Below are 27,393 nucleotides of genomic sequence, written 5' to 3' on the forward strand. Positions count from 1 at the left end.
ACTCACTCACTCTTTCGCCATGATCATAAAACATATGTTGTAAATATCGAAATTAACGCGAGCATAAACCAAATACAAAAAAAACGCGAGTGACCTTTGCCCGCATTAATTACCCGCATTCATGTCTACAAAATGACTATCAACAATAAGACGGCCTCACTGCACACTTTGGATAGCGGAAATACCAACTTGAATACTAACACAAACATGGTTTATTGGGCAGCAGGTGTAACATTTTGGGCTAGGGGTCAGTAGTTGTATTAATGTGGAGAAGCATTAATTTCCAGACTTACGGTATATATATATTAATATATATATATATATATATATATATATATATATACACATATATATATATATGTGTGTGTGTGTGTGTATGTGTGTGTTCACTTGCGCGTAATAATTCATAGTGTTGGTGCTTGTTTGGAATATTATTCATCGTGAAACAGATTATTTGTTATGGGAGTTCACGCTGAGATTCGTGTGTATCATGTCGAACTATGAGAGGCGATAGAAGCACGATCTTCGTTATTGTACCTTGTCTCCTAGTAAAGGAGGGGAGTTCAATGGTGTTCCTAATAACAATCTAACAAAAACTGGATTGTCTTTGATATTGAAATCAATAGCTCTAATTCCTAAATAATTGTTATACTTATTAGATATCACGTCAGAACAATGGCCTGCAACGGCCCCTTCTGGCCAAGGCAGACTACAATTGATGATATACAGTGTACGACATCCCCAGCTGTGTTTCAATTATCCGTGTTTATTGCTATGTGATCGTGTTATTTCTTTTCACTGTATGTCATCTTATACACATCACACACCTTGTCATCTCAGACGTACCGGGAAAAGTTTGCTATCTAGTTATTGCCGAGTAGAACAGATGTGATTCACAGATGTCACAGATACCACGACATTCTGTTCTCTCTAAGAGGTAGGGTACCTTGGTGGTAAAAGTTCACTCACTCACTCATTTAAATAATTAAATTCCCGTTGTGTCGATTGTAATTCCTGTATTCTCATCGCTGAATTGGTCACGTGTTATTGCATCCATTTCCTAATGAATGTAAAAAAGTAAGCCACATCCACCCCATATTACAGTCAAGGGAATTCCTTTTCTGCTCACCACCCGTGAAAATCCGGGGTAGAATAGGTCATCAGCAAACCATACTTGCCGTAAAAGGCGACTATGCTTGTCGAAAGAGGCGACTAACGGGATCGGGTGGTCAGACTTGATTGATGCATGCCATCGATCCTAATTGCATGGATCGATGCTCATGATATCAATCACTGGATTGACTGGTCCAGACTCGATTATTTACAGACCGCCGTCCTATAGGTAGAATATTGGTGAGTGCGGCGTTAAACAACCAACCAAGCAACCTTTCTGCTCACGTGTATCGTCATGCACAGGACATTTAGAAAAATTCATGCATATTTATTGTCCAAACTACCCTTTGAGACCGAAGGCCGAGAAGGAATGAAACAGCAAACGTGCAGGCTCGCTCGCCTGATTTTTGTCCGCTCGCCTGGGCTTTACAAATTTCAGGTCTTCGGGTTTCTTTTCTAACCTGCATTGTTCCAACTGTGTGTTTCCGTTCTCTTGGGACTAATGTTTAAATAAGGCGGTAACTGACCATGTCATTTGAAACAACCGCTTTCTCCCGGACATATTTGTCTCGGTTGTTGAGAGTCTGATTGTTGTGGTTCGTCTCGCCTCTTGCCTTGATTGACAGGTCCCATGAATTTTTGACCCTACTCTCCGTTGATTGGCTACTAACTTTATGGATGTGTCCAGTTATGTGCATAATTGAACAATCACCTGATTCATGTCACGCCACAGTATGTATAACTACACCTCGAATGTTTATCAATCTCGTCATTTTTGTCTGCTTTGATATATGAAACTATAGTTGGTTAAACTATTGAAGATAACAGATGGTTTCGTTGTCGAATTTAATTAAAAGGAGTGAAAAAGGTATGAACGGAGACACCGATGTGCAAACGTTTGTAAGAAACCAATATGCGGATTTATACAGATTGCACATCGATTCATTCCTCAATGAATCGAAAAACATGCACAGTCAATCCTTAAGTGTTATAATCACAAACCATGAATTTAAAATAGAATTTGTTTTATTTCCAAGCGCAAATACAACAATGTGCACTGAATATGAATTGGAGAGATCGATCTAGAGAAACAACAGCAGAACAAAGATGATTCTAAAACAGGAAATTAAAACACCGCGAACATGTGGTTAATATAGATCCACAAGAAATATTGTGGCATTGTCACACACTTCAATGTGGATATGTAACGCTTCATGCCCTGAGAATTACACGGTCAAGTTATTATCATTGTGTGTGTGTGTGTGTGTGTGTGTGTGTGTGTGTGTGTGTGTGTGTGTGTGTGTGTGTGTGTGTGTTTGTGTAGTCCGTACATATCTACATATATAATCCATGCATATCTACAAATATAATACGCACATGCCTGTGTATATAATCCGCACCTTTCTACGTATATAATCCGAACGTGTCTACACATATAATCGGAACATATCTACACATATAATCCAAACATATCTACACATATAATCCGAACATATGTACACATATAATCCGCACATATCTACGTATATAATCCGAACATATCTATACATATAATCCGAACATATCTACGTATATAATCCGAACATATCTACACATATAATCAGCACATATCGAGTCCGGACCAAACAATCCAGTGATGGACATCACAAGCATCGATCCACGCAATTGGGATACGATGACATGCATTAACCAAGTCAGCGAGCCTGACCACCGATCCCGATACCGATCCCGATACCGAGCATAGTCACCTCGCCTCATGTTACTTATTCAGTGATTCAACTAAGGTTCTCCAGAAGACATCTGTATCTCCTTCATTGGGATATTCGATGTAGGAGTCAGTCTGCATATGATACAGGATTTCAGCAGGAATGTCTCTTGTTGGTATCTGTTCATACATGATGATCATCAACACATCCCGACCAGTGGTAACACTCTCCATGTTGGCCATTTGAAATTCATAGGTACACCAATAGCTCTGCAGAGATCCACGAGATAACACGAACAATGTTCTCTTGCTCTTTTTCACGGCTTCCATGATATTGGCGGCAATCGGACGACCTGGCCTGAAGTTTCTTTGGTGTATGTTCAGTCTTAAGCCTGCCTCTACTTCCAACTTCATTATGAGATCATTTACCACAAAGTCGCGATCGTCTTCATCGAAGGACACAAAAACATCGAATTCAAATAATGGATCGTTTACTGATTCAGTTGTGTTGCTGTACCGCAGCCTTGCAGCATAATACCAATACCGTAGTTTCCAGCGATACCGATACCCAATGCTACAGACTATCAAAGACGCAGTTAGTACAAACAACGATACGACACCAAGATAAATACCAAAATAGTTATGACAAGATTTTTCTAATTCTGTGTAGACTGACTCCAAATCGTCCAGCGGACGTAAGGTTCCACTACTGTAGAGGCAATAGTAGTTGCTTAGGTTACCAAAGTTGATTTGGGGTGTCAACATCCATTTGATAAAGTCTAAATTGTAGCATGTACAGGCTATGGGGTTCTGGGACAAATCAACCTCTAATTTGTTTGTCTTGCGTTTCGAAGCCAGTTTACTCAGTGATTGTCTGACAGGCAACGGAAGCCACCGTATTTGATTAAAGCGGAGAATAAGACTCTCAAGGTTGGTCATTTGTACGAGTTCTACATCTAAATGCGGATGTATGAAATTGCTTTCTAAGTTTAGCACTCTGATGGAATGGAGACTTTTAAATACATTCTTCATGAGATTAGGGATAAAATTTGATCGCAGGTCCAGTACTTGGAGTCTGTTTTGGTTCAGAAAAACTGTGCCATTACTGTCGTTGTACAGCACATTACCCATGAAGTTATAAGATACATTGAGAGTTACAAGATTCGGGAATGTATGAAAAAAGTCTGGAGATATTACTTTTGCTACATTATTATTAAGATTTAAGAATGTAATATTCTCTAGCCCAGTAACAGGACCAGACCAAGTTGATAAGATGTTGTTAGACACATCTACATGTTCCAACGTGTTAGTGGAAAATGCGAGCTTACCAATGTGGTAGGGTAGCTGGGAATAGGCATAAACGACTTTCTTTAGTTTTGGAGGAACGGGAATATGAATGGTTGTCTTCCCGTCATCCCTGGCAATTAGGGGGAGAGGAGATATGTTGGCATAGTTAGTGGCATAGTTGGTTGACGAGATGACTCGACTTGCGTGACAATCACTATCAGATTCACAGTCTTGCATCTCATTTGTCAACCATTCGAGACCATCGAGAGATGGTAGTTCGTGAGCCTGGGGTATCCCACTCAAGTCAACGTATTCTAGACCTGTTAAATTGGTAATATATGCTAAATACTTGCCATACTTGTTTTCCTTCAGTGATACTTTTCTAAGTGATTTCGGGAAATACACCAAAGCTTCGTTCCCAAAGAGTTCAATGGAGTTGTGGTCAGCATGAAATTCCTCCAGAAACGTATCTTGTAGATTTTGTATGAATTCCGTTTTTATGATTACACACGCTGCATATTCCGCAACAACGCTATTCATGAAGAGTTTCCGTAATGGTAAATTCTGTACACCCGAAGTGATGTTACCAATACCGGTTAGTCCGATGTCTCTGTTGTTAGATATATCGAGGACTGAGAGACTTGTCAAAGGTGCAAATATATCTGGGTTAATGTTTTTGATAGCGTTCTTTGACAGATTTAATTGTACCAAATGTCCAAGACCAAGGAATGCATTGGAAGAGATGTGTTCGAATTTGTTCATGAAAATGTCGAGCACCTGCAAAATTCCAAAGCGACTGAACATCCCATCTGTAAGATGTGTTAAATCATTACTTCGGAGAATGAGTTGGGTAATGTTATCAGGAATATTCCCAGGAATGGATTCCAAGGACACGTAGGCACACGTAGCGACAATCGTATCATTGACATTCTGACATATACACGGTTTGCACTGCAGTGCGTCTTGTCCAATGTGTTGCACCCCGTTTGTGGTTAATGCCGTCCACATCATCAGAAGGGGAAGTACTGACAACGGGCCCATTTTAATCCTGAAAATAAACAAGTATTCCAACAGGTAATGCATGAAATATGAATAGTTGGTATAACACTGAATAACCTTTGAATGATTTTAATGGTTATAAAATGTGTTTCCCTTATCATATAGTTTTCGCTGTTCAATAAATAGCCCATGTTGTCCAGCTGCTGTCATAATGGTGTAATTTTTTATCTTGGTTAGCTATTGCGACGGACGTGTGATTATGCTCGTACCATGTGGATTTGTTTACAGTGCATATAGTATGGATGACTGTCCTTATTGGGAACAATTCCATCAATGAGTTGCAGGTATCATCATTGATAGATACCAGGACAATTGATCGAGAACGTGGCGGCTTGACGACGGATGTAAATTTCTATTTGGTCTCCTTAGCGACGATAGTTTTAGAAATTGTGATGGGGTCTTCTTCTAAAGATCTGATTGTACGATAGAAATCAGTCTGGGGTTTGTATATGAAACCGTATTGTATTATCTAAAATGTAATTAGAAGTTCTGAACGATCCGTATTATCTTACATTTTTGCCTTGAACGCATGATTACTCTCAAACCAGGTAATCACACTTGATGAAATCGAGACAAGTCCACCCTTTTGTTTTACTATTCATCCCTGGAACAGCTGTGTGATATTATTTCAATATAACAAACAATGAGAGCAAAATATTTTTTTATATTTATTTCCCCGTTTTCGTTTAACGTTATAAGGAAATGATTCAACAAAACCAATAAACTCGCTGTCGTCTCACAGTAGGTACTAGACCTCTATCACTGCGATGCTAGGCCAGAATTGTATTGTTTATATGCTGCCGGTGTACGGCAAGTGTACTGCTGTGCAGTTTCGGGTAAAGAAAATGTACTCTTTTATGCCATTTCCGTGAGTGAGGGGTGCACCGGCAACAGCAGAACACGCTTACTCTATTCGCGAAGGGCTTGTATATTTACTGATTTTCAGTGATCCTTTCACATTATTTTCCAATGGAATCTCTTTCGGCAGATAATCGAGATTGATTTTTCTCTGTCGTTAACGTTTTATGTTAACAAGACACTGACGGTTGGATTGAACAAACATTGTGAGTGAGTGCGTATGGTTTTACCCCACCTTTAGCAATCTTCCAGCCATATCACGACGGGGGAACCAGAAATGGCCTCACATATTGTTGTGGTGTAGTATTGTATTGTAGTGCTGTGTTGTGGTGTATGTGTGTAGTATTGTGTTGTAGTGCTGTGTTGTGGTGTATGTGTGTAGTATTGTGTTGCGGTGTACTGTTGTGTTGCCGTGTGGTACTGCGTTGTGGTATAGTTTTGCGTTGTCATATTGTGGTGTGGTACTGTATGGTGGTGTGGTGATGTGTTGTGGCGTAGTACTGTGTTGTGGCATATCACAGTGTTTTGGCGTAGTACTGTGTTGTGGCGTAGTACTGTGTTGTGGTGTAGTACTGTGTTGTGGCGTAGTACTGTGTTCTGTGGTAGTATTGTGTTGTGTGGTAGTATTGTGTTGTGGTGTAGTGGTGTGTTGTGGTATAGTGCTGTGTTGTGTGGTAGTACTGTGTTATGGCGTAGTGCTGTGTTGTCGTGTAGTACTGTGTTGTGGTGGATTACTGTGTTGTGGTGTAGTACTGTGTTGTGGTGTAGTACTGTGTTGTGCTATGTTGTGGTGTTCTGTAGTACAGTGTTGTGATGTTGTGCTATGTTGTGGTGTTCTGTAGTACAGTGTTGTGGTGTTGTGATGTAGTACTGTGTTATGGCGTTGTCATGTAGTACTGTGTTAAGGCTTAGTGCTTACTTGTCGTGTAGTACAGTGTTGTGGTGGAGTACTGTGTTGTCGTTTAGTACTGTATTGTGGTGTAGTACGGAGTTATGGCGTTGTCATGTAGTACTGTGTTATGGCTTAGTGCTTACTTGTTGTGTAGTACAGTGTTGTGGTGTAGTACTGTGTTGTGGTGTAGTACTGTGTTGTGTTGTAGTACTGTGTTGTGGCGTAGTGCTGTGTTGTGGTGTAGTACTGTGTTATGGCGTAGTGCTGTGTTGTGGTGTAGTACTGTGTTATGGCGTAGTGCTGTGTTGTGGTGTAGTACTGTGTTGTGGTGTTGTCGTGTAGTACTGTGTTGTGGTGTTGTCGTGTAGTACTGTGTTATGGCGTAGTGCTGTGTTGTCATGTAGTACTGTGTTATGGCGTAGTGCTGTGTTGTCATGTAGTACTGTGTTATGGCGTAGTGCTGTGTTGTCGTGTAGTACTGTGTTATGGTGTAGTGCTGTGTTGCCATGTAGTACTGTGTTGTGGTGTTGTCATGTAGTACTGTGTTGTGGTGTTGTCGTGTAGTACTGTGTTATGGTGTAGTGCTGTGTTGCCATGTAGTACTGTGTTGTGGTGTTGTCGTGTAGTACTGTGTTGTGGTGTTGTCGTGTAGTACTGTGTTATGGCGTAGTGCTGTGTTGTCATGTAGTACTGTGTTATGGCGTAGTGCTGTGTTGTCATGTAGTACTCTGTTATGGCGTAGTGCTGTGTTGTCATGTAGTACTGTGTTATGGCGTAGTGCCGTGTTATGGCGTAGTGCTGTGTTGTCGTGTAGTACTGTGTTATGGCGTAGTGCCGTGTTATGGCGTAGTGCTGTGTTGTCGTGTAGTACTGTGTTATGGCGTAGTGCTGTGTTGTCATGTAGTACTGTGTTATGGCGTAGTGCTGTGTTGTCGTGTAGTACTGTGTTATGGCGTAGTGCTGTGTTGTCATGTAGTACTGTGTTATGGCGTAGTGCTGTGTTGTCGTGTAGTACTGTGTTATGGCGTAGTGCTGTGTTGTCATGTAGTACTGTGTTATGGCGTAGTGCTGTGTTGTCATGTAGTACTGTGTTATGGCGTAGTGCTGTGTTGTCATGTAGTACTGTGTTATGGCGTAGTGCCGTGTTATGGCGTAGTGCTGTGTTGTCGTGTAGTACTGTGTTATGGCGTAGTGCTGTGTTATGGCGTAGTGCTGTGTTGTCGTGTAGTACTGTGTTATGGCGTAGTGCTGTGTTGTCATGTAGTACTGTGTTATGGCGTAGTGCTGTGTTGTCATGTAGTACTGTGTTATGGCGTAGTGCTGTGTTGTCATGTAGTACTGTGTTATGGCGTAGTGCTGTGTTGTCATGTAGTACTGTGTTATGGCGTAGTGCTGTGTTGTCATGTAGTACTGTGTTATGGCGTAGTGCTGTGTTGTCGTGTAGTACTGTGTTATGGCGTAGTGCTGTGTTGTCATGTAGTACTGTGTTATGGCGTAGTGCTGTGTTGTCGTGTAGTACTGTGTTATGGCGTAGTGCTGTGTTGTCGTGTAGTACTGTGTTATGGCGTAGTGCTGTGTTGTCATGTAGTACTGTGTTATGGCGTAGTGCTGTGTTGTCATGTAGTACTGTGTTATGGCGTAGTGCTGTGTTGTCATGTAGTACTGTGTTATGGCGTAGTGCTGTGTTGTCGTGTAGTACTGTGTTATGGCGTAGTGCCGTGTTGTCGTGTAGTACTGTGTTGTGGTGTAGCACTGTGTTGTGGCGTAGTACTGAGTTGTGGAGTAGCAGTGGTGTAATGTAATATAAGGTTGTCCTGTGTTTTATTGCTGAGTTGTTCTGTAGTGTCGTGTGTGAGTTTGAGAAAAGTGTAGGTATATGTTGCATTGGTGTATTTCTGCGTTATGTATTGGTAGAGTGTTTGAATAGAGTGTTGGGTTGTCTTGTGGTGTAGTGAAATGTAGTGTAGTGTTGTCTTGTGTCCTCGGGTTGTACTGTGATTCAGTGCAGTGTCTTTGAAGAACTGTGTTGTGGTGTGGTAACATATTGTGGGTAGTACTGTGAGTTACAACGCGTTTCTACACTAGACCACGACACAACGCTACAAAGACAACAGCACTACAGCACAGTACTACAGTACTATGTGTGAGATATATGTTGCAATGCTGGTGTTGCGCCTCGTGTGTGACAGTCAAAAAGTCAAAATAAAGACTTTCATCGGAAATAATCTTTGTCACTGATACGTCAATTTTAGAAATATCCTCCATAGGTCTACTATAAAACCATCTACATTAATAGAGAACCGAGATCATTATGATAAAATTATATTAAAAACTTACCATTGAAGTTGCACGTACTTAAATCCTACCTTCTGGGCAATCTTCGGGTCAACCACTAACTAATTACAATGTGTACTCACTCGACAGAGCAGGAAATGAATACAGCGCAATCTTCTTCCGCTCCATCGTGCGGACAAATAGTCCCACTTCAACTAGACAATGGCTCAGGAAAATATGAGCTCAAAGATATTCTTGTGTTTGTGAAAACTATCAAACACTATTGATACCTGGTGTTCACGAAAAGGAAGCAATGCTGACAACACTTTCCGTTGTAGTAATATTATTTCCTTGTCACTTGATCAAGGCTCCAGCTGTCATGTATTAAAATATTACGACACGTTTGAGAGGGATAGGTTGCATCCTGAGGCCTATTGCGTTCGACTGGTACTTGTGAAACTGAAATTACAATTACGTCTTAAGAGTATTGTGTGATGAAAGAATTATAATTATTGAAAGCAGGAAACAGATTTGAAACAATGAAAGATTGACAGGGCATTACACATGAACGTTGTGCTGACAGATCTACGGAGAGAGTCACAGTGATTCATTCATCCGAAATTCTCAATAGTTCATGGGAAAGCACCAATGGAAATTTGCCTTTAATTCCATCTCAGTCCCTGAGGTTTGTTCATGAAATCTACTCTAAATGAAATACGTTATTCAAAACTGTGTAGTTGTTCTATGACCGAGTACGAAAGTCGTGGATCCAAATGTCTAAGTGAGGGTATAAAGTTTGCATTAAGGGTCCAGTGAGTCTTGACACTGTTAAGATGAAGTATTCTGCCTTCTTTGGCCTTTGGACAACATCTGTGGTCTAGTGGATAGAGCGTCTGTCCGGAGAGGGGAAGGTCGGTTGTTCACTTCCCGATCTCTTCATGCCAGAAGACTATAAAAGATGATACTGGTTGTTACCCTGTCTGTTGTCAGTATACTGTGTCTGAGTGTGGTACCCATTTTAATCTTCTGCATGGTATCTCAGCGAACTGGACTTGTCCGGACTATTACAAGCCGTCACACACACGCACGCAAGTACGCGCGTCGTTAAACCCCATTTCACCTTGTGATTATACCTATACGACTACATAAACATATAGTAGATATGCTTGACGCTGAAATATGTATCACTATTTCAGTCTAAATATGACCGGAATAGCTCCACATCTGCAAGATATGTGACACAACCCCGCCGGATGAAACCGGACCCTCTGACGTCAATGAGATTGTCCCGCAAAGGTTTTATTCAGCTGACGTCTGAATGCTCAAAAAAACCTTATTGGAATATTAAAATTTTGTAAAACATTGAAAAACTAACGCAAAATAACTTTACCACAAACTACACAATAGCATCTCCCCGAATTATCTCAGTTGTAAATAAATATGAAACGCCAACGCCAGACTAGTCTCGATTATCTAGCGTTTACCGTCAGCGTAAAAGGCAAACTTGTGGTGATTATTACTATCGACAGGTAATATTACAAAATGCAGCAAAAGAGGCCTGGTTAGATTTGAAGCAGTATACGGGCCTATTCCAAAGAATTTTATATTTATCCTTTTCCTTGACGCCCTCTACATATTCCGGGTCGTACCATTGATGGAGCTCTGTGTCAAAATCACAAACGTGGCGAAGGCGGTAATAAAATGATCGAACCTCTCCCTCATGTCGCTTTAGATCCTGTGTTTATGCCAAAGCTGGGCAAACACTGACAATGTGTTGGACAGTATCATTAAATTCATTGCATAATCTACATTTAATGTTGACATTTTGATGCCAAATCACACATCGACGCTTTCAGGCCAACCGCCCAGACGTTGCTGATTTCCTCAACGCTCTGCACATAAACCCGATGCAGTGGTCGTTCAGATAGCCTCTCCTTGAAAAACTGTGTCTGGGTCGATTTGATTTGATATGGCACTTCGGTTGGTTGACACTAATTTCTGTACTGTCCATCACAGAACCATCAACAAAATCAACACTGATGTTGAGATTTTGTCCCACATCCTTGGCGCGTTTAAGAAAACTGTGGAATGTCTTGTTTTCATCATGAGTCTAGACATACTTCACAAGAGGATCATCAGACAAAAAAATGTGTGCAAAAGTGCACAAAACGATTCTATCATGAAGAGCCTCCACGCTGATCAAACCACGCCCTCTAATCATAATTGGTAAATATAAGCGATTGAGGCAAGAGCGTGGGTGGTGGGATCTATTGTCTGACATGATTCTTCGTGTGATGGTGTCGATACCCGGAATTTCTTGTTTCGTCCAATCAACAACACGAAAAGAATACGAAAGGACCGGCACAGCATAAGTATTTGTGGATTATTATTATTATTATTATTATAATTATTATTATTATTATTATTATTATTATTATTATTATCATTATAAACGCGAAACAGTATCAACATGAATCTAGGTTTCATTCTGCTTTCTCTGAAACTACACTGTATTACTATTTTTTGTTTCATTTGAAATAATACTCATGATGAAAGTATGAACCACAATGATAATGCGGATCTGATTTGCTTTCAACTGCACATAGCAAGAAACTGACGAGATTTAAATCAAATAATTGTGTAAGGATAATGATGTCTCTACGGGAATGCCAACACTTCTATCATATTGCCATGGATCTTTCGTTAAAACGTTGCCACATAACACATGTACTTCGGGGATGAATCAGTCAACCAAGTCTCCCACATTCAGAAAATCTATCGCTTCCATCGCTATCAAGTACATCGAACAGATGGCAATGAAGATAATGTGGTTTACGTTGCAGTCGGTAATACAACAGCTATGTGTCTATATAGCGGCGACTGTGAATAAAGTCGTCGCCAAAGCTTGTGCTACATGATATAATCAACGATCACACAGTCGGTGTATTAACCAAGAGAGTCAGCCAGATCACACAGTCTTATCTGCATGTCAGGGTCATGCCAGGGTCCGCTGGTCCCTGGTTTGAATCTCAGATTTGCCCTGATTATGATCCTTGGATTACCAGCACAATACCTGTGTTCAGCACACTTTACACGAAAATGCAAAACTGTGAACCTAATACCTGTAGCCTTTTCAGACTTTATTATTTCATCTTCAGACATATCAGACATGCTCGTTGCTTTATCAACCATTGTGAAGAAGCAAGCCTCAAACTACACCTGCAATCTATCCTATCTATATGACAGGTACTTTGACTCTAAGACCTAGCAATACCAGTCACTATTACCACCTAACAAACCAATTTTCAGATCTACCACGCTCTGCTACCGATGGTTCGCAGTAGAAACTCACCTCGATTAACTAAACACGAACTTACCTTGCAATCAGCTAAATGTGAAATCCCCTTGTAATGTCATGAACAATGAAAATGTAATAACATAAACTGAAATAAATTTGAAACTTGGAATGAAGTTGGTGTTTAATAAGCGTATGTAAACAGTGTAATAGATACATGTAACTCTCTTAAATTGTGTTTTTTCTATTCTTTTCTGCACTATCCTAGTTCACTATTCTGTAACTTAGAGAGAGATATCCATTTCCTACTTGCACATGACTGTGAACATCCGAAGTCAACAGAAATTCACCGTGTCCAGAGCATGCGCATTTTACGCCCACCCACCAAGAAGCACGTTCTGTTTGCCACCTTTAACGCTTTCCGCGAAGCTGCTGTGCACCCATGAATCAACCATTGTGTCCAGGAACATGACTCATGAATAGGTCCTCAGAACATATGCTTGCCCTAAAAGGCGACTACGCTTGTCGTAGGAGGAGACTAACGGGATCGGGTGGTCATGCTCGCTGAGTTGGTTGATGCATGTCATCGAATCCCAATTGCGTGGATCGATGCCCATGATGTCAATCACTGGATTGTCTGGTCCAGACTTGATTATTTACAGACCGCCGTCATATAGCTGGACTATTGCTGAGTGGGGCGTTAAACAACAACAAACAAACAAAAAGTTAGTTGTAAGTTGACTATGTGTACCAAACCTCCTTCTGAAAGCTCCTAGAACATACCTGTATTAAAATGCAATGTTGCGAAAGAACCGGTAGTGAAAACCTGGTTGATGGTATTGCTTGGCCACTTATCAATATTTAAGCCCTGAGTTGCTTCTGAGCATATGTTAATGCTTATAACCATCTGTCCTATCAGGAGGTATGATCAGATAATCGTGATCAAGGTCAATGGCAAATAAATGCTTAATAGGCCAAACATTAATATAAATCGAGGCTTCCAGGCAAGAAATGTGTCATGAGGGATTCAATTACCCATTACTACTAAGAGTATAATGAGCGTATCTTGAGGCTTAGTGAAGTACAGCTCCTTGAACATAGTTAAGTGCCGTGTTTCCAATTCCTTAATGCCCCTCTTTGTAACGGGAGTGGGATCTCTCACCAAGGATACCGCTTTATTACTCCTCAGATCCAAGCTAACATTTGCAGTGGTTACAATGTGGTATCGGGAATGTGTGTGAGGTGTTAGGTAAGGGGCTAATTTGTACTACTACATGGAGATCTTGAGTGTTACATCCTTTGGACCAGAGATATTTTAAAAAGTTAATGCTCAATATCTTATCATTAACACACTTACATGTACTGCTGAGCAGAGGGCCTTCAAGTTGTGTCTGACGTCGAGTCAGTTCCAGTAAGTAGGTTATTAATTTTTAAGGGGATTCTTTAATTTGGTTTTCTTTGGAGAACACACGCGATGCAAACATATACATATATTATTATTTTTATATTTATTATTATTAACAGATTAAAATAGAAAATGCATCAAAGAGGGTTTGGGGGATGCTGGCAGTGTCAGGCTGGTTAGGCTCATCATCAGCTCAGGGCTCTTGCCCCTTCGCAGCCCAGATAGCGAATGGGATATCTCCCAGGAAGCGGTGCCTTGTCGCATCCACTTTTCGGAGAATGTGAAGACTGCAGCCGACTGCATTACCCAGGATGTCAGAAGGGTTGTTCTTCTGGCAGCAAACACGGTTACTCTTCCAATGTCAGTCAACAGATTGGGAGGCACCAAACCGAAGGCACCGAGGACAATGGGGAGTCGGACAACGGGCGTTCGGTATATTATCGAAAAATTGCATTGTTGGAAGATTTTTTTCTGACATCCAGGCTCATAGTTATAGTTTATATTATATCTGGTTTTGCAGCTGAAAGCAATATTTCCAGACAAAATCCAAGCCCCTCATCTGAACAACGAGGTTGATTGGGCTTAAATATTGATAAGTGGCCAAGCAATACTAACAACCAGGTTTTCACTACCGGTTCCTTCGCAACATTGCATTTTAATACAGGTATCTTCTGAGAGCTGTCAGAAGGAGGTTTGGTACACATAGTTAACTTACAACTTTGTTTGTTTGTTGTTGTTTAACGCCCCACTCAGCATTAGTCTAGCTATATGACGGCGGTCTGTAAATAATCAAGTCCGGACCAGACAATCCAGTGATTGACATCATGGGTATCGATCCACGCAATTGGGATACGATGACATGCCTCAAATGAAGTCAACGAGCCTGACCACCCGATCCCGTTAGTCGCCTCCTACGACAATCATAATTGCCTTTTACAACCAACCTTATTTTTCATTTATAGCATGTTGGAGATAAACCCTAACGCTTTGTGCATGCATGGATCAAACAAATAGTGTTCACATCGGATCCTCGGAAGATTGAACAATTAACGTTTACCTTTAAAGAAGCAGGCCCTAACATACTTGTAAATTATCACTAAACAGACACAGATATTGAACATACAGTTGATGAAAAACATGAACAAGAAAAGAAACGGCAACCTGAAGGTTCCACACTGGGCACTGACTACGATTTAGACCAAGATGGCGAACTGACATGCAGACTGATTTTATCAAGATCACAGACACCTTGTCACACGTAAAGAACAAAATGATACAGTTTCACACCGTTAACTCATACCACCGTTACTCACATCGGGAACAGTTTGATATAAAACATACTCTTCAAACGGTAAAGTCGAAAGTGAACTCTACAACGAGCAATATTGACTGTAGTGGGTGACTATGACCTCGCCTACATGAACACGACCAATTTAGCTTTCGTTCATTTCCTCATGAAGGTCAAATGTCGCGTGATTACATTGTCAGTCGAGCGGAGACATACAAAACTACTTTATGGGAATTCCTCAATGTCTAAAAATAACGTCAACTGGGGACGGTATCATCAAACGATTAAGGTTTTGAATGATGCAGGCTTTGAAGCCCGACAGATTCTATACACTCTTCACAAAAAGAAACGCACAGGTAGATTTTTTATTAAATTTATTGTACCTAATAAAGTCGATACATTTAATTTAATATCATAGATCCAAACATTTTGGAGCTCAATAGTCACATGTTGTCGTTGTAAAAGGCATTGAAAACTGTTCATTGTCATGTAACACAAGGTTGCGCTGAACTCAGTATCTCGTGTTACCGCCCCTGGCAGCAATAACGGCTCTGCATCTCCTCGGCACTGACTTGATAAGTGCACGAATTCTGTCCTGCGGAATTCTGCTCCATTCTGCTTGTAACGCGTTGACCAGTTGTGGGAGTGTCTGCGGCGTGTTCTGACGTTGACGTACACGTCGATCGAGTTCATCCCAGAGGTGTTCGATTGGGTTGAGATCTAGAGATCCTATACGGCCTGGGGAAGTCGTTGATGTTGGCATTATGAAGGTAGTCTACCGTGACACGAGCTGTGTGTGGCGGGGCGTTGTCCTGTTGAAACAGCTCCCTCTGGCGGTAATTGATTGGAAGAAGGTGAGGTGAATTTCCCTGAACCACAACCAATACACACAGTTCTCTTACCATAATCCATTTGCAGTAGAACTTAACACTAATTACAATAAAGCCTTTTGAGGCGCAGATGCAGTAAGCGTCAGTAAACATTATTTTTGGAAAGATCACAAATGTGACTCTTATAAGGGACGAACCTAATTACGTACATGAGAAGTTATGATTTTTAGTGTGTGTTTGTTTTTTTACGCCGCTTTCAGCAATATTCCAGCTATATGGCGGCGGTCTGCAAATAATCGAGTCAGGACTAGACAATCCAGTGATTGACATCATGAGCATCGATCTACGAAATTGGGATACAATGACATGCATCAACCAGCGAGTCTGACCCCCGATCCCGTTAGTTGCCTTTTACACCAAGCATAGTCGCCTGTTACGGCAAGCATGGGTAGCTGAAGACCTATTCTACCCCGGATCTTCAAGGGTCAGAAGTTATGAAATATTGATGATGTACTCCACAGCGATAGTGTCAACACATCTGACATTTGCATCTGTGTCACTCTATTGTCTAGTGTGTTTACGCACGTCGGTCGCATGAATTTAAAGTTTTGATGTCTACACAAATGTAATTATAAATAATGTAAATCAAAGAATAGAAACTATATATGACTGGCGAAGGGCGAAGGCATTGCCTTCCTTGAGTAAAACTGATTCTATCTATTTTTAAAGAAGACCAAAGGTGGTCCTTAACAAGGTTTAAAAGTTGGAGATGGAAATTGTGTAGGTGATCCGATCCTGTTTATATACCAGAACTGAATAATGTTAGAGGTGACGATATGTACTGGTGGGTAGAGATAGTGAGTGAGTTGGGTTTAACGCCGCTTTTAGTATTCAAGTCATATCACGGCGTGTCAGCTTAATGTGGGAGGAAAGCCCGAAGTGATGCAGGTCTCAGACGTTTACCACTTCGGTGAAATCCACGAGCACGGGTATGGTGCTGAGAAACCTAGAAATATATATGCGGGATTCGAACTCACAAGCATAGGTTCCTGGCGTGCCCAGGGGACGCAACTCTGCACAGCGAATCGCGGTGCCTTACACGACTGGGCCACCCGTCTAGGTGGGTAGATGTGTTGGATGCGAGTATATATCAAAAAGAAGTAAGTACATAATAAAGTAGACATGCTAAACAAGTCTGCTTTGCATTCATTCACATTCATGGCAAAATTTCCTATTCTTACAAAACTGCATAATAAGATATTTAACTCTTGTAATTTTCTCTCTGAAGGGACAAAGGCATTGATATCTTCTTTTTAAAAAATGAAGGAATGCTTATTACAATCATACTATTCCAACAAGGAAACGCACAGCTAGATTTGTGTGAGGTAGGAAAATACACTTATACAAAGAACCGTACAAGGTATTAAGCCAAAATGTTGCCGAGAGAACACTTAGTGATTGTATTCATCCCAGTTATCGGTACATAGGAAAAGTCCAAGGTGAAGGTCAGCTACCATCAATAACGCGTATGTCCCCCGTTGGAATCTTTCGAGGCCTGACATATCCTGCCCATGGAAGAGATGACTATGCGAATCACATCCTTGGGAATGGTAGCAAAAGCCAGTCAGGCAATCAAAAACTCCGCACTTTAATACCATTAATAGTGCTGCTGCACGTGCCGTGCGTCCAGCTCCATGGCCCTTTTGTTAATGCACTGGGTGCGTTTTTTCCGAATCGTACGTGTTCCCCGAGGAATGGTTTGAATGTCCTTGTTGTGATCATTTAGATCCGGGACATTTGTCACTGACATTATAACACATTAAACCTCTTCATTTTACACCTCTTGGTCCGTTGATTTTGCTTTAATGACAAAAATAATATAATAATATATAATATAATAAAATTTAATATCCTGCCGTGATATAACTTCCACATGTGTGACTGTATTGTTTCGCTAGAAAAAAATACGATAAGTAATCACTGATTAATGCTACTTATATTTTTAAACATATTTTTCAAGAAATTTTAAACAAATTCTGAAATTGTACTGTACGATATTGTCTGGTTAGTCCTTGACGTAACATGATCACACCATATAAACCCACTGTTTGTATTAATGCGCTTATGAAAGATTCAGGCAGACACCGCGCTGTTGACCCAGGACCATCGACTTACTGTGTATGGACTTCATACGTTTTATACAGCAGCTGTCATATGCTTATATAAAAGTACACAGAAGTTAAGATAAATCATTTGGCTGTAAATGTACCATAATTCGGCTTGACATTACAGTGATCCAAATCACTTTCTTCATATCATTGAAACCACAAGACTAGCAAACACAGATTGACACTGAGTAATAAGATATAATCAAAGTTGAGTATAAAGTGAGCAATGGATTGAAACGTCTCCAACAGATTATTTGCAAGTAGAACATGTTCTCCTTTTAGTAGGTGTGCTTGTATATTGTCCTGTTGCTATACGTGTACATTATTGTGTGGAATAATTATAAGTGTTCTTTTAAGCCTACATAAAGCATATGTGGTATATGTTGTTTTGACGTCAAACAGTGATTTCTGAGCATAAATACTTTACCTTTACCCTTGCACCTACATCGATTCATCTTTACGTATCTCATTGTTTAAAAAAACCCGGCTCCTCATGCTACCAGGGTTTCTTCACTCAACACATAAGGCCCTCTTTATCATTATGAGAGTTCGGACGACTTTCTGTATACTGTCTTATTGTCCATAATTGCAGAAGCTTAAACCTTCAACCTAGACGCCCTGTGGAGAAACATACGTACACTCGGTACCGGTATCGGTATACAGAAATTTGCATAAATTAGGATACTAACATATAAACAGCCATGATTATTTACAAAATTATACTTAACAACTATACTTCTGTTTGGTAACAAATAAACACCTTAAACAAAAGTCCATCAAATCACTACATCCACTATTAAGTGAGTGTGTCAGCAACATCTAAAGTATTTTAAAGGAAGAGAGCCAACACACTATTTTCTCTTAATTAAAATATCCGAAGAAGTGTCAATGGCGCAGGAAAGACATGTTCTTAACATCGTTTGTCTCAAAAGGCAAAATCTAGAACCCCGTGAATCCTTTCTCTCAATTGACTCCACCTTACTATCCCTGATGTTTTAAACTGTCTCTGATTACACATGTTGCCTTATTTTCATTGTTTCTATTTGTCAGTTCCAGGAGGGCATTCTGTGGCTTAATGTTGAGATAAAAAGACTGTGTATTAGTGACATCAAAATAAGACCCAGGGCCATTGGCTTGCCTGTCAACGTGATTACGTAACGTGGCATGTTCATTTCCTATCTGATGCCAATAGCTGTTTACACCTGTGAACTTCATTTTCATCTCACCATGCACATTCTTGATTACGGAATCTTTAAATTACTTTACTTTATTGAACAGTCTGTCTTCCACACTGTCATTTTCGTTTTGAAATATTCAGTCTGTGCACAAATGGTGTCAAACTGAGAGTCTAAATATTTTGTGTGTACAGAGTATAGGGGTAGCTGGCACAGTTTTATCAGTAGTCATGTTCACAGAATCCAAAATTTTCTGCATGTTGCTATTTTGTTCTCTGTTTTCTTCATCTTGTCGAAGGGAGTGCCTTCTGTCCTTTGATGATCGCCGATTGCCTTGTTAGATTGTTTTGAACTGACAGGATACACTCATGGAAATCATGTGATGAGCATAGGAACTCTTCAATACTCTTCAGTAAATTTGTCGACTTCTCACTTGATCGTGACCTTGACACATAGCCACCATAGCATACCTCTTTTACGTATTCTCTTTTCACTCTTTCACTTATTCAGAAGACATCTGCATCTCCTTCATTAGGGTATTCGATGTAGGAGTCAGTCTGGATATGATACAGGATTTCAGCAGGAATGTCTCTTGTTGGTATCTGTTCATACATAATGATAAGCAGCACATCCCGACCGGTGGTAATACTCTCCATAGGTTCATAGGTACACCAATAGCTTTCTAGAGAGTCTCGTGATAGAATAATGAGAGCTCTCTTGCTCTTTTTCACAGCTTCAATGTTGTTGGTGACCAATTGGACGACCTAGCCTGAAGTTTCCCTGGTGTATGTTCAGGCGTAAGCCTGGTTCTGATTCCCACTTCTGTCAGAGATCATTCACAACAAAATCACGATTCTCGTCGGCATATGACACGAAAGCGTCAAAATCAAATGTTGGATCAGTTACTGTCTCAGTCAGAATGCTGTACCGCAGCCTTGCAGCATAATACCAGTACCGTAGCTTCCAGCAGTACCGATACCCAATGCTACATACTATCAAAGACTCAGTTAGTACAAACAACGACATCATACCAAGTGAAAGACGACAATAGTTATGACATGAGATTTCTAATTCTCTACAGACTGACTGCAAATCTTCCAGATCCCGTTTCGTTCCTCTACTGTAGAGGCAATAATAGTTGCTTAGATTACCAAAGTTGATTTGGGCTGTCAACATCCATCTGAGAAGGTCTACATTGTAGCATTTACAGGCTATGGGGTTCTGTCACAAATCTATCTCTAATTTGTTTCTTTGAGCAGTTGTGTCCAGTGATTGTGTAACGAACGCCTGAAGCCACGTATCTGATTGTTGTTGAGGACAAGTTTCTGAAGACTTTTCATGGGCCCTAGTTCTACCTCCAAATTCGGATGTATGCTATTACTTCCAAGGTTCAGTTCTTTGACTGAGTTTAAACGGCTTAACAATTTCTGGTAAAAAAAAAAGGAATGAAATTTGATTAAAGTCACGTATTTTGTAGTAGCGTTTGGTTTCTTAGAACAATACTATCAGTATCGTCATGTAGTACGCTTCCCATGAAGTTGTATGAGACATTGAGAACAATAAGGGTAGGGATTGTATGGACAAGACCACGAGGTATCCATTATTTGACAGATTTAGATAGTTAATATTCTCCAGACCAGTGACTGGACCTGTAAATGGACCAGTCCACGTTGATAAAATATTGTTCGATACATCGACATATGACAATGAGTTTTTACCAAATGATATTCTACCAATGTGGTAAGGGAGTCGAGCGTATGCATACGAGGCTCGTTTTTAATTCTGTGGAAGGGGTGGGGGGGATTATTTCCTCTTTGGGAAGGTGTTGAACTAATTTGACTGAAAGAGGCGTGGTGATCAGCGGTTATTCCATTGATGGTCATTTCCCCAAACATTGTGGGAATCTGGCAGTCGAAGTATTTTGCAGTTCACGTGCGTGGGTTTCTCCACTCAAGTCAAGTTCTAGACCTTTTAAAGAAAAGAAACTCATTAGATAGCAGCCAAAGGTAAGCTTGTTTTCTTTCAATGATACTTTTCTTAGAGTTTTCGGAAACTATGTCAACGCTTCCCTTCCAAAGAGTTCAATGAAGAAGTGGTTAGCATAGAACTCCTCCAGAGAGGTGTTGTGTAAGTACTATATGAACTCATTTCTTATCACAATACATACATGTACAGAATATTCACTGACGTCAGTATTCATACAGAGTTTCTTCACTGGCAATTCCTTAAACCAGATGTTATGTTCCCAATATCGACTTAGGCCGATATCTTTGTTTTCAGATATGTCCAAGACTGCCAGATTTGTCAAAGGTGTAAACGTCGCTGGATCAATATTCCTTGGTTGTTTGATAGATTTAACCTTTCCAAGGCTCCGAGCCATTCTCAAGAACATGCATGGATTTCTTAGTGGTTCTCAACAACAGTGAGCACCTTCAAGTGTGGAAATCGTGGGAACATTCTTTCTTGTAACGTTTGTAAATTGTTACTGATGAGGACAAGTGCCACAGTAGTATTTGGAAGGTTCTAAGGTACTGATGTCAAAGAGACTTTTACACAGGTAGCAACAATTTTACCATTCAGTATCTGGCATCTGCACGGGGGACACATGGTGACAGTTTGCTCAGTATGTAACATATCGTTGGTCCTAAGGCCAGCCAATATTACCAGAAGGTGCAGTACTGTAACTGAACCCATTTTAACTGAAGTAGAAAGGTACATGTGATCATAAATATCTTCGTTTGAGCGCTCGAATGAATATGCCCGAATGCATGTGCAAACCGAATAAACCTTTTGATATCTTTATATGTCTTCTGAAAACTAACCCGGCGAAAACTTGTGACAACTGACGTCAAAGCAAAGATGTACACGTTCTTGCAAATCTCGGGTAAGTACTAATTGTATGACTTCAACAGATAAGCGTGCTTGTGGATTTCACGGAAGTGTTAAACGATAGAGATCAGGTTCACGTCGGGGCGATTTCCCACATGACGCCGAAACGCCGTGATACAGTTGGAATGCTGTCCAATGCGCCGTTAAACGTCGTTTCATGAAGGTGGACTAAATCATTCTACATGTAAAGAGTACCTATGTATCGCCAACATCTTCATCAGAGAACATATTCCTTGCAAATGAGTATGTTTTGCACTGTTACGTTGACAATAATAGCTTTCTGTTTTACTTTCCTTCGTCCACAAATATAACATGTCATATTAAACTTAAACTTCACACGCTCACATTAAACGGCATAGTTGACTTCCAAAGATTATTGTAATAGCACTATGAAATCATTGTGTACATGTGTGCAAATCCCTGTCCGCCGCTAATTGTAGAGGTGTTCATGTTATTGATAGGGTTAGCGTGCAGCGCATATACTGTGCACTGATGCGTCATATGAAATTGAATAGACGAGGAAGAAGGACAAAATTATTTGAAACTATTAACCAAAGAGTTATATGAAAGCTTTCGACACTTATTGCATAGCTGTATCCTCTGGGTAATTATTGCACAATGAAAGCCTCACACGCATAATGTATCCTCGCTGTAGGATTTAACGCCATGTATGTGCCAGTGACATGCCGGGTCACTAGTCCTATTTCGTGTGCTCAATACTTAACCCATTGCCCGACCGGCAAGTAAACACATTTCAAAGCGGCTTTAAACCAGAACTCCCTCCCCCCAAATGTGATTGTTGTAGACAGAAGACAAACCTGACATTACAGCTGTTAAAATACAGGTGTATATAACAAATAGCATAGAGCCTTGCAGGAGCGTGAGATAAAATGCGTGACCAATGCAATCACATAAAAATCACACGGAACTTAAACTGCAACAGCAATGACTTAAAACAGTTGATATTTGGCTGTACCAATTGAGGTTTATGATCATTGATGACAATAACAGGTTGTTCACAACCACATATTATCCATTAGGTCACCACACATGGCACAATAAACAAGGACAGAGGGGGTATTTTTCTCTTTGTACAGTTGCTTAGCTACTCTGCTTAAGCTTGTATGTATGTGGTTTTAATAACTAGTGATCATTGTCTGTGTCACTTCGGGTCTTGATGCCTCTCATTAGAAACCTTTAGCTGATATAAATAAAATTGTGTTTCTACCTTTTTCGTTGCCTTCTTCTTATGTAATGACACGATGATCTGAGGAGCATGACTCAATGACAATGGCACACCGATGTTATGGAACGTGTCTTGTTATACGGTTTTCAATGGTTAACACCACTGCCCTAATTAAGGACAACAGTGGATTTTCCTGCGGAAGTAGAAATCAAGTCTACCATAACCTGACTGAACAAGGAAATTCAACTCTGGGATCATGTTATCGTTGTGTTTTCAAACAATTTACACATAAAGGTAGCGATTGAATGCATGTGGTAATTCAGTGATAGGAATGCAATACTACTTCGCTTTCAATGTCTTCAGACGAGTTTAGTTCATAACCTGACCTGTATCGCCAAGCGTTATCGAAACGTGCACATATCTCTCAGTTATTTAAATTCTAGCAGTAACAGTCTGCTCCCATTGTTCAAACAGCAGGTGGAATAGTATGTACTGCAGCATACTCTTTTCTCCAGTCTAAGCTTTTTCATCATTAACTGGTATACGGTTGTCCACGTCCACAGAGGCGTCGCAATGCGCCGCATCTATTTGCGTTACTGAGGCGTGCTGGAAGCCTATTTATCATGGGTTCAAACCCATGGTCACCCTGATTATGATTCTGTGTTTGTCCACCAAATTATCCACAGCTTTATCTGGTAATAACTACTGTAAAACAGGAATTTAATGCGACATGAAAATAATGCGAGCTCTTGATTTTAGACATAAATGCGCATTTTAAAAATGCGAGTGCCCAAACCCTATCCTAAAAAAATATGCGCTGGATTTATGTTCTGTGTTATTTTAATTAACGTTACCTACGTAAATAAAAGCCTTACCTGAAAACGCTTTCAAATGACGTTTTGAGCAGGAACTGTGAGTAGACAGAGATAAATTGAATAACTGTGCACATTAAATCCCCTGTCCATGTTTTTTTCAGTGTGAGATTCCTTCCTTATTTTAATATATTTAAGCTAATTGCCCGTATGTTTGATGGCCAAGCGTGAGAATTGTTTCCTTGCAGCTATCATTGTGTTAGTGTTGTTTTAGTTGACATTCTGTTGGTACTAGTAAATACGTTCGGCCCTTCGATCAAAAGAAGTAGAAAACAGATCAGTGTATCAAATCTTCGATCAGGTGACAATCCTCACACTCCTGTTGACCTGCGGACTAGTGTCATGAAACCCATTCATGCGCGTTGGCTCGTGTCTGCTCTTGACAAGCTTGTAAGGACACTGATGGGATAATTCGTGGCTGGCGCCAATCTGGGCTGCTTGGCAGGATGTGAACTGACCACTACTCAACTTCACTTTGTGTAGGTGACTTTGTTATTTGAAAAATTAATGTGCATAGAATTAATGCGACCTTCCGTCACTCGCATTTTTCGAATTAATATTCTGCTCGCATTAATTTCCTGTTTTACAGTATTTAAATAATAAACTGGACGGCAAAAGAAAGTATAGGTCGAGTTCCATGATCGATAATAAAATAACAAGGAGAGATTTTGTTGTGAATTATAATATAATCTAGGGAGGGGTAACAAATGATTGATCAATCACAGTATGAATGAAATTGTGCAATCACAGGTAATGTAAGCTCAAGGTAAGCAATGGTGGGTAAGAAATTTGATTTTCAAGAGTTGTCTAAAATGTCCCCCTAAAATACGCAGACACACAACAAGTTCATTGTCGACACAGTAGCCTTCAATAGCGTGTATGACCTCCAGCTGCCTCAATGCATGCTGTGATACGCCGCCTCATCCATGACGTCATGCTTCTGATGACGTGGACTGGAATCCGTTGCCACTCGTCTCTCAGGGCCTGCTGAAATTCTTGTCTGTTGACGGGAGGCTGATGGCGTGCTCTGTCTGTCTATCAGGATGGTCGTACAGATGTTCAATACGATTCATATCGGGTGAGTGGGCAGGCCAGGGCAAAACGTCAACGTTCTGCTGGTTTAGAAAGTTCCGAGTCAGTCTTGCAGTATGGGGCCTGGCATTGTCGTGTTGAAACAATGACCCTGCTGTTGGTTTTGTAAGAACGGAAGCACAACTGGCTGCAACACTTGGTCTCTGTACTGCACAGCGTTCAGGTTTCCCTGTATAATCACCAAATCAGTCTTCTGATCTCCACAAATACCGCCCCACACCATGACACCTCCCCCGATGAATGGATGGGCCTCTCGAATACACGCGTAAACGTTACCCTCTGCGTCGATAAACTCGTTCTCTGCCGTCATTTCCAAACAAGTTAAACCGGCTTTGAAACAGCACTCGACGCCAATTTCTCACTTGCGAGCGTCGAACCTGCCTCGCCTATCGCAATCTCAGGCGTCGATGTTGAGCAATCAGTACCGTTCATAGGAAAGGACGATACGCTCGGATTCCAGCAGCACGAAGTCGTCGTGGTACTGTACGTTGGCTAATGGGATGTCCCAATGCTGTTGCTGCCGTCGCCGTTACAAATCTGTTTCGCAGGTGAATGAGCCGTATCCGACCGTCTTCCAGTGGTGCTGTCACTCGGGGTCGTCCGATTCTTGGCCTGTCCGGTGTCAGCCTGGCTACTGTCAATGGTGTACAACCACGGCCATACCCCTCTCTCTCTCTCTCTCTCTCTCTCTCTCTCTCTCTCTCTCTCTCTCTCTCTTTCTCTCTCTCTCTCTCTCTCTCTTTCTCTCTCTCTCTCTCTCTCTCTCTCTCTCTCTCTCTCTCGGCATTTCTGTTGTGTGCTTTCGTCACGTTTGGTTATACCTTGCAGACATGCATTTATACATGCAGTTTATGCCATAGACGGGAAACCTGTTTCACCATTTTTTTGTCACCGCACGAGCACCGTCAAAGGTGGCGCGTTCAGGTGATGTGTGTTTTTGGGTACATGTTTCTGGTCAGTCATATTCCCAATACCCACTTTCCACAAGTTATCGCTGTTTTTATAATAATAATTTTTTTTATTGCCAACCTATACTTTCTTTTGTCGCTTAGTTTAGATATGTGCATAATATGCACATTATGTCCTGGCATGGGTCGGGCGAAGAGAGTTCTGATTTGTCCATAGAATAAAGCTTGACATTACCTTTAAGTATGGAAAAACATCAACAAATTATATACGCTAGGTAGAAGGGCCAAACGTACCTTTTGGGTTCAAGAACGATAATACCTTGGGCTCACACAAGCGAATTTAAACAGCTCTCTACCCCGAACAGGAAGTAAATATATCATATTTCCACTCTGTCAAAGGATATTAAAATACATCCAGTTAACTAGGTCTATAGATGAATAGCCCCAGAGTGGTTAGCAGACGCCATTTGCAACACACCATAATACAACATTGTAGAGGGCTGTTGATCACATACTGCTTACCTGACTGGCAGAATAGATTGATCCAGACACAACACACGAGTTAACAACATATTGTTTAGAATGTCTGTGTATGTGTACCCAGTTAATAAGTCAAATAACAAGTCATCACTTCTGTTCTAAGTTAGGTGATCCTGGATTGTATTTATTAAAATGAGTTGAAGTGGAATTTTGTATCAACTATGATCATTGCTATAGTTGAATCTTCAAATATGGATTCAAAGCCAAAAAACTTGTACCTGTACTTTCATATACTTTTGATTTTGGTGATTGGATGAAATAAGAAATTCAGGGAATTAACATCCTCACACATGGCCCTTCTTGACACATTTATTTGTCTGATGATTCTCTTGTGAAGCATGTGAAGATTCATGATGAAAACAAGGCATTCAAAAGTTGTCCGAAATGAGCCAAGGATGTGGGACATAATCTCAATGTCTATGATGGTGCTGTACTTCGGAAATAAGTGTCAACCAAGAGAAGTGTCAGGTCAAATCGGCACAGGCATTCTGAACGACCGCTGCATCGGGCGTGTTGATAAGATACGTTATCCCGGAGAGTCCTGCCATTAGGTGAAG

At 40.7% G+C, this 27,393-nt stretch overlaps 1 protein-coding gene across 1 annotated transcript; it reads right to left on the reverse strand.

Moving 5' to 3' along the window:
• Positions 1 to 2,783: 2,783 nt before the first annotated feature.
• On the reverse strand, positions 2,784 to 25,698 carry LOC139465578 (toll-like receptor 4). Its single transcript, XM_071247290.1, has 3 exons — positions 25,570 to 25,698; positions 7,570 to 8,684; positions 2,784 to 5,153 (listed from the first exon to the last, which is right to left on the reverse strand). Exons 1-3 carry the CDS (start codon positions 25,696 to 25,698, stop codon positions 2,873 to 2,875), a joined length of 3,525 nt encoding a protein of 1,174 aa, XP_071103391.1. The 3' UTR covers positions 2,784 to 2,872.
• Between the last annotated feature and the right edge of the window lie 1,695 nt (positions 25,699 to 27,393).

Source organism: Haliotis cracherodii, unplaced genomic scaffold, assembly GCF_022045235.1.
Source record: "Haliotis cracherodii isolate W230 unplaced genomic scaffold, xgHalCrac1.p SCAF_18, whole genome shotgun sequence".
Classification (NCBI taxonomy): Eukaryota; Metazoa; Mollusca; class Gastropoda; order Lepetellida; family Haliotidae; genus Haliotis; species Haliotis cracherodii.